Source organism: Cololabis saira, chromosome 19, assembly GCF_033807715.1.
Source record: "Cololabis saira isolate AMF1-May2022 chromosome 19, fColSai1.1, whole genome shotgun sequence".
Lineage (NCBI taxonomy): Eukaryota > Metazoa > Chordata > Actinopteri > Beloniformes > Belonidae > Cololabis > Cololabis saira.
Window position 1 is genome coordinate 10,551,097 of NC_084605.1, and position 8,680 is coordinate 10,559,776.

The following is an 8,680-nucleotide window of genomic DNA, read 5'->3' on the forward strand; positions in this document are numbered from 1 at the left end:
GAATCAAAACTAAGACAAAATAAATGCAAAGAAGAATACGCTACTTCTTCTTTAGCAGATAGAAGTAGGTAAAAGCAGATTTCAAACAGATAAATAAATAAAAAAAATCTTGGTTCTGTCCTGTTTTAATCAGCAAAGTTGCTGCTGTGTTAAAAGACGCTGTTAGGAAAGGATCTATTTAGGTACAAACATGTACATCATTTACAGTTCAAAATGGTTCTGTACATGTAGTAAATATCTAATCTAACAACATAAATATCTGCAGCTTGCATATCTTTTTTTTTTTTTTAAATAGAGCGGATGCGGCTTGTATATCGTTTTTTAATTATTTTTTAAAAAATAGAGCGGGTGCGGCTTATATGCAGGTGCGGCTTATAGTCCAGAACATACTGTACACATTTTGTCAACAGAATCATAGTTTAAACTTTATTACCTCTCCGTTGCAAAAACAGTAGATAAACGCCACAAAAAACCCCTGAAAAAGTGAATATGTTGTTGAAGAGAATCCAACATTAGTATTCTTCATAAGAGCAATAGAAGAGTAACTTAAATAAACCACACTGGCTGAGCTAGTTCATATTTGTGTTGTAACCTGAGAAGAGTTGAAGAACATTTCATAATGCATCTGGACCTGCCACAGCAGCCCGGTGACCTCGGTGTAGGGAAGAGCCATGAACACGATGTAGTGGACTCCAAACAAGGGCATGAGGACTAGAGTGGACTTGAGCAGCTTTCTGTAGAGCGCAGCAAAGGGCAAAAATCATGTTGTCATGTGGTTTATGTTCATAGTTCATAGACATGAGCTTTTAAACTGAAGAGGGATATTATGGGGGATACCATACACAACAGAAGAAAAGGTCAGAATAGAGTTAATGAGCATTCACCTGTACTGTTGACGGGGGTCCAGTTTACCAGTGTTGGTTTCCCACAGTTTAGAGGCCAGTACACGGATTATATTAATGAAGAGAAGGAAATTTACCTGTACGTGCAGAAATGTAAAGTCAACTCATTCTCACTTCAATGATAACAGAATAAGTATAATAAGTATATTTATATAAATATTTATATGGGCATGTGTGTACAAATATATAGAAATATTAAACTATGTGTATGTATGTATGCATGTATAAGTATGTGTGTGAGTATAATTACAGTATATAATAATAATAATAATAATAATAATAATAATAATAAGTATTATTATTATTATTAAATAATAATCATAATAATAATAATAATAATTATTATTATTATTAAATAAATAAATAAATAATAATAATATGTATTATTATTATTATTATTACATTAATTAATTAATTAATTAATTAATTAATAATAATAATAATAATAATAATAATAATAATAATACTGTTATTCAGTTTGAGTACAGTGTGTGAATATTTATAAATACAGGTTAAATGATCAGTGAATGGGGGTAGGACTAAATAAGTTTACACTTCTTCCTACTCCTTTTTTAGCACATGTAAATCAAGATAGCAAGTTTTAAAGGATGAAATTCTTTGTCTTGTTGTTTTGTTTTCTTAAACTTCTCATGAAGTGTTGTTTTTTTTTTACATGTACAAAAATAAAATAAATCAAATCAAATGACAACAGAATACTTTATTTTTCTTACAAAAATAGCAGCCAGAATAGGAACTTGATAGATCCACTTCAGGTTTCCGGCACTGATGTCCCAACATCTGAAAGCAACGACATCAACAACAACAAAAAGGTCAAGTGAACGCTTTGGGTGACAAAAAAATGAACATGAACATTTGTGGACTTGTCACATGACTCACTGAGTGTCTGCCAACGAAGCTCGTGCGCTGACCCAAATGGACACAAACACAGCTGGAACACCTGGGATGAGCAGAAAAATGTATGAGTCCACTGTGAGCGGCGTGACCGCAGCGTGGCCTGCTGCTCAACGCACCCCAGCCCATGATGGTGAGCGCCCACAGGTAGTTCTTGTCAGACAGCAGAGCCATGAAGATGAGGCTGTGCAGGTACAATCCCTCCACCAGAATCCAGTAGTGATTGGTCGCCAGGAAGTACAGGAAGAAGGTAACAGCAGCTTTGCAACCAGCCTGATGACATGAAACTGCCTTTAGAAGGTGCAGGTTGTGTTTGAACATTTAGAAAGAATATGTGCTTCATTGATTACCATAGGAGGCTTCTCTGCTGCGAAGTCAGACTCAGCTTTAGCGTCATCAGATATGGAGTAGAGAACAGCGTCCTTCACAAAAATACTGACCGCCCGACAGATGAAGGAGGTGAAGAGGTGGATGTGGATATAGTTGCGTGTACAGTGGAGACGCCTGGAGAACATTCATGTGAACGACAATCAGAGGTGGACAGAGTACTCGACCCCAGTACTTGAGTAAGAGTACAAATACTACTGGTCAAAATTTACTCCGTTACAAGTAAAAGTAGCTCAGTCAAAATATTACTCAAGTAAGAGTAGAAAAGTACTTGCTTTTACAGGTACTTAAGTATCCAAAAGTAAATGCTTTTAAATTTACTTTAAAGGTATTGTGACATGAAAAACACATTTTTCTTGATTTTTTGTGTTTTGTTGGGTGTCTTGACATCAATTACACCCAAAAAACAACGAACTTTTAACATTCAGTGTATTGTGTGCTTTCTGGGATTTTCCGCATAACTGTGCAAAAACGGCGCACCTGGTTTGGTGGCGGATCGTTACGTAACGATCCGCTAAATCACCGCCCCCTCCACCCAGCTCCCTGCCTCCGCTCCTCTCCAGCGCACCATAAAGGCTGATTTATGGTTCCGCGTTACACCGACGCAGAGCCTACGGCGTAGGGTTACGCGGCGACGCGCACACTACGCTGAACCCTACGGCGTAGGCTCTGCGTCGATTTAACGCGGAACCATGAATCAGGCTTAACACGGAGCTGTTTAGAGCCTCTTCTGTTCTAATCACCGGAGGAAAACTGCTAAGAAGACCCGCGGCCACTGACTGGACTTAAGATAAGGGGACACTTTATTTACATGCCTTTATTTTTGTGATTGTTTGCTGTGGACTGTCTGCTTCGCCCTGCTGCTTTTCCGTGCATGCTTCGCCTGTCGCTCCCGGCTTAACTCTCCGACGCCGCTGTGAGTGTATTGCTCGCAGGGAGCTGCGGTCCCGGTCCTCTGGTCCCGGTTGGACTTCATCCCCGGGCTGTAGTCGCCCTGTCTGGGCTGTGTGTGGGTGTTTGTGGTCGGTGTGCGCGCGTGTGTGTGGAGACGCTGGCAGAAGTGTGTAGCGGTTGGTTGGAGGAGGTTTGGAGGAGGAGCGGCGCAATGATTGACAGGAAAGGGGGAAAAGGACCCGTTTTTCACGGCGCAAAAAAACACTGTCATAAAAAGGACAGAATGGAGTACTAGAGTGAAGTTTTTCTTGTTACACTCTTTTAGACACATTTAAGGGATGTTGGCCAAGACTTTTAATAGTGTTAAAAGCATGTTAAAAATGATGTCACAATACCTTTAAGTAAAAGTAAGAGTAAGAGTAAGAGTACATTTCTTATTTTCCACATCAGTAAATAACTATATTCTTTCTAAATTAATTTAAGGATCTTTTAACTCTTGTTTCTGAGATTTAACTCTTTGAAACCAGCTGCACTGATGTGCTGCTTTTAGAACCACAATGTTATATAAAACCTGAAGAAGAAAAAAGAGCAGACCTGAAAGTAACGAGTACTTTTCAGCCTTCCTAGAAATTTACTCGAGTAAAAGTAAAAATATTTGTCTTGGAAATGTATTCAAGTAAGAGTAATAAGTACCAAAGAAATCTAATACTCAAGTAAAGTACAAATCCTCTGGATATGTACTTAAGTACAGTACTCAAGTAAATTTACTCCGTTACTGTCCACCACTGACGACAATTACAGAAGTCCTCGTGAAACTTTGTTTATACTTTTTTGCTGATGATGCAGTCCAGATTACTGCATTAACTCCATCGAGCCTGTTTCACTGAGTCATTCTGCATGCATTATTAACTGGATTTCTCATTTCCCATGCACGAATACCTCCAGTGAACTATAGCTGCTGAATGATTCAAAAGTGAAATCATGGATGGAGTCTTCTGTTGTCTTACTTGAAGTAGCAGAGGATGGAGACCGCCACCAACAGAGATGCGAGAGAAATGGAGTAGCCGACCGTGTACATGAGATGGAGTCGGTGAAACACCTTCTGGAACAAAACCAAAGCACTCATGAAGTGTTCATGTGTATTATCCCTCTGCAAACATCTCTAATTGAACATGCAGTGAAGTTTATACATTTATTAATCCCTTTTTTGATTAAAAGCTGTTAATATTTTGTGTGCAAAAGATTTTCAGCATTTATGAAACATGTGAGGAAATCCAACTGTAACAACCAGAGGTTTTTTTGATTGATTGATTGAATTGTTTATTTCGAACACATAAAAAAATATAAGATTTTAAAACAAATTCAAAACCTACAGTAAAAAAGCAACAACAACAAAAACGTAATACAAACAGGGGGAAAAAAAAAAAAACAGTGTCCGAAAAGGAGCAGGTTGAAGTAAAACTTAAGGTGTAAAGAACAGATACAGAGGTGTAAAGTAAAGAAGTAAAAATACTTTGTTACCTTACTTAAGTAGAAATTTTGGTTATCTATACTTCACTGGAGTAATTATTTTTCAGACGACTTTTACTCCTTACATTTTCACGCAATTATCTGTACTTTTTACTCCTTACATTTTAAAAACAGCCTTGTTTCTCTATTTCATTTCGGCCTTTAAAAAAAACTATCCAGTTAAATTGCTCCATCCGGATAGAGTGAATTTGGTTGTGGTTGTTTCAGATGTTCTTGTCCAGTTTTGTTCTTACATCCGTTCCCTCAGATTCCTGCAACTAAACTTGGATGTACATTCCAATAAAGGTTAGGATAAATGATAACATGCCTCTGAAGTTTGACTTTTTGCACCATTACAATACTTATAGGCAACTAGTCATCATATCTTCTGCTCTCTGAAACACATGTTAATGCTCAATAGTACACATATATGGTTCTTTAATATATTTGCATTATACTAAGATGCATTCATTTCAATGGCTTTTGTCCTTAATGGCTTTTTTCCCCCTTACATTACTTTTACTTTTATACTTTAAGTAGTTTTGAAACCAGTACTTTTATACTTTTACTTGAGTAAAAAACTTGAGATGATACTTCAACTTCTGCAGGAGTATTTTTAAACTCTAGTATCTATACTTCTACCTGAGTAATGAATGTGAATACTTTTGACACCTCTGGTAACAACCTCTAACTGGAAATGTTTCTCCTGAACAATGGTGTCAAGCATTTTCTAACCAACTACCGGACCACACATGCTTTGCGATACTAACGTATACGTACACACCTCCTCGAGGCTTCTGTGGTTGGAAGTCAGGTATCTGATGCACTCTGTGTAGTTTGCCCAGGTGCGGTTGTTACTGGGCACCAGCTCCCAGCTCCCCGACACTTCGCACTGGCGGTAGGCTCGGCCTGGCGGACAGGAGAGCAGGATATAGTCACGTAGAGACACCACAGAAAAAGTCTGAAAGTAAATAAATCCATAGTATAATGTGCAAATGACCAAAGGTTGATCAATTTACATTTTCTTAAAAATCAACATTGATCTTTTATTCATCAGTATTTACTGCAGCTGCCATATTATTTATGTATGTCAGTGTCTCTTAATCTCCTTTACCTCTGTGGTTGAAGTCGTAGATGTATTCTGGACACGTGACTGAGACCAGCTGACCCGGTCTGCTCCGCGGCCAGCAGATGATCCCATCCCACTCCGGGACACACTCCCCTTCTGCAGAAACAATGGGAAACTATTAACTGCCATGGCCGAAAAAAAAAAAAGAAGAAGAACACAGAGCTGACCACACGTGGGAGACAGGCGCATGGGCTGGCATGATCTGCTCCTGCACTTAAGAGTACTAATCTACAGACTTGGTTCATCCTCTAATTTTATTGTATATCTTATTGTATTGTATTTATATTATTTTTTTTAAAAGCCTCCTGTGGACAAGTGTTGCAAATTAGCATGTATGCTAAAACACTCAAACAGTGCATTTGGTTTGTCCTATGTTATTGTGATGTCCATACCAAATAAAGAAATATAATAATAATAATAATAATAATAATAATAATAATAATAATAATAATAATTACTTCTTACTGAAGAAAAAAAATCTAAATGTAAAAGATTGTGGTATTCCAACACTTTAAAAACTTTTATTTACTGCCTAATCAATGATACATCTCTTGAAAAGAAAAATAATTAAATTAAAAAATAATAATAAAAAAACATCGAAAGTCAGGAAAAGCACCAGGCAAGTTTATTATTATAGCATAACAACACAGTGGATGATTCACAGTGATTTACAAAGACATTCAAAAGCATGATTTAAAGTTTAAACTATATATATACATATATATAGTTATATATACTATAGTTATATATAACTATATATATATATATAGTTATATATAAATAATCTATATAAATAGACAATATATATATATATATATATATATATATATATATATATATATATATATATATATATATATATGAAGAAGAAGAAGATAAAAAATAGAAATAAAATAAAACCTAGGTTGCAGTGCTTTGTGGGAGATTACTGAATGCAGCAGTAAATAAAAAGGTTTTCAACCTTGATAACTGAGAGTTTCACAATGCAGGACCTTTAATTTACACAAATGAAGCTGCAAATAATATTTCCAGTTGATTTATTCAGTTAGATTTATTCAGTTATTCAGTTATACAGTTATTCAGATCTTACAACTGATTCTCACACTGACAAGTGACTATCAGGGGCAATGTGTTGTTCAGCGTTCGCCCAAACACTCTTTAACAACACGTGGACTGCTGAAGTTGGGGTTCAACTTTATCAGCAGTAGCCAGTTTAGATCCGGAGAAACAGCTGCCCTGCCTCAAGTTTATGCTGAATATTTCAGGCATTTTAAACCTGCTTTTCTGCAAAAGTACATTTTCTTCTTCGTGGTTGACGCATGACCCTTTCTGCAAATCAGTAAATCACAGTCATGCAGCTGCAAGACTTCAAATTCCTCCGTGCTGTTGTTCACTGGCAACAATGAAACTAAAAATTCACGTGGTTTGATTAGAAAAAGAAAAAGAAAGAAACCTTAATTATCTTAAAACTGCTATTATATATATTATAGCCATCCTGGAACTGTATAAGTTTGACAATGAATGAGTTTAGTAGAAATTACCTGAATTCTTACTTGAACTGTTTACCCAGCAAATGTTTTACTACTGTGTTTATAGTCTAAGTTGCTGCTTTCAGGCCAGCATGATATTCATGTTTTATAGTCAAAATAGACAATAAAAAAAAGGTTTGCTCAAGGCTGGAGATACTTTTGAGGACATTACATCCTAAAACATGAACATGCAAGTTCCTGTCTATAATAAAACTCTAATTTTGTTTTTAAACAAGGTTTTTTTGTGTAACTTTCTTGGAAATTAGTTTTTTATTTTATTTTATAATTAGCAGCGTAAAATGGCAAAAGCATGATGTAAACAGTTAAAAATGTTGTTTTCCACTTTTATGGACCGACATTGACGCGCTGCAAAGGCCGCTTGATTGACCATGTGTTTCATGTCTACAGCCTGGTTAAAATACCGCAGGCTGCATTTATTTCCTGCAGTGAGGCCAACTTTAACCTAGTAAGGAGGTCAAATCAGTATGAACTGTTACTTGAAAAAAACAAAGAACTTGTGTCATGTTTTTCCTTTTGAAGATTTTGTTTAACATGTACTGTAATTATAACCACATGGACACCAGTGTGAGCGTGTGTCTGCTGTGACACGGTTCTGACCTTGTGGAGATGATTTAAGGCGCCGCTGTATCACCTGATTCTCCTCTGTGTTCGCTCTTGTGCTCCTTCTCTGTCATCTGACATCTTAAACTATCTCATAAAGTCTTTTCCCCTCACGCACCAATGAATCAATTCATTAAACACAGCTGCCACGTCAGAGTCTAAATTTAAAAAATGTGCTTCCATTGTAATCTCGCGGGTGCAATCACAGATACTGCTCAGCAGGATATTGGATGGGTGTTATATCTGATCCATAATGAGTAAACTAAGCAATAAATATTTTCTTTTCTGGTTACATATTTGCATATTTCACTGACCTCGTTCAGTGCTCTTAGTAAAAGTCAGTAAAATTCAAAATCATTGAAAGTAATACACAAACCTTTTAGGAGATTTATTTGCATCTGGATGCTCCTTTCACACTTGGCATGAGCACCAATAAGAAGATAGATCTGCTCATCACGTGTGATGACATCATCAGAGTCTATCTGCAATAAATAGATAATGGAAAGCTTAAGTATGCAATGCATGGATTGATCAATTAAATTAAGGCATATATATATATATATATATATATATATATATATATATATATATATATATATATATATATATATATATATATATATATATATAATTTAACAAAGATGTGACAAATAAATGGAATGAATAATTGAAATGATCCACATTTTGACCCGTATAAACAACTTCAGCATGTTTTAAGATTCCCACGGCTACACAGAGCTTCCTGTTTGAAGCCTGTCAGAAGTCTCTTTCTGAGGAGAGCGAACTGTCATCCACAA

General features: G+C 36.2%; 1 protein-coding gene across 2 annotated transcripts; it reads right to left on the reverse strand.

The window, feature by feature from the left end:
* Positions 1-525: 525 nt before the first annotated feature.
* On the reverse strand, positions 526-8,360 carry LOC133418964 (parathyroid hormone/parathyroid hormone-related peptide receptor-like). 2 transcript variants are annotated; one of them, XM_061707926.1, is made up of 10 exons: positions 8,260-8,360; positions 5,719-5,829; positions 5,389-5,513; positions 4,103-4,194; positions 2,165-2,318; positions 1,934-2,087; positions 1,800-1,860; positions 1,634-1,700; positions 885-979; positions 526-734 (listed from the first exon to the last, which is right to left on the reverse strand). In XM_061707926.1, the coding sequence occupies exons 1-10, from the start codon at positions 8,279-8,281 to the stop codon at positions 575-577; spliced, it is 1,041 nt and encodes a 346-aa protein (XP_061563910.1). In that variant the 5' UTR covers positions 8,282-8,360; the 3' UTR covers positions 526-574. The 2 variants fall into 2 exon arrangements, with proteins under 2 accessions (XP_061563910.1, XP_061563909.1); XM_061707925.1 differs by having other exon boundaries at positions 4,103-4,197.
* Between the last annotated feature and the right edge of the window lie 320 nt (positions 8,361-8,680).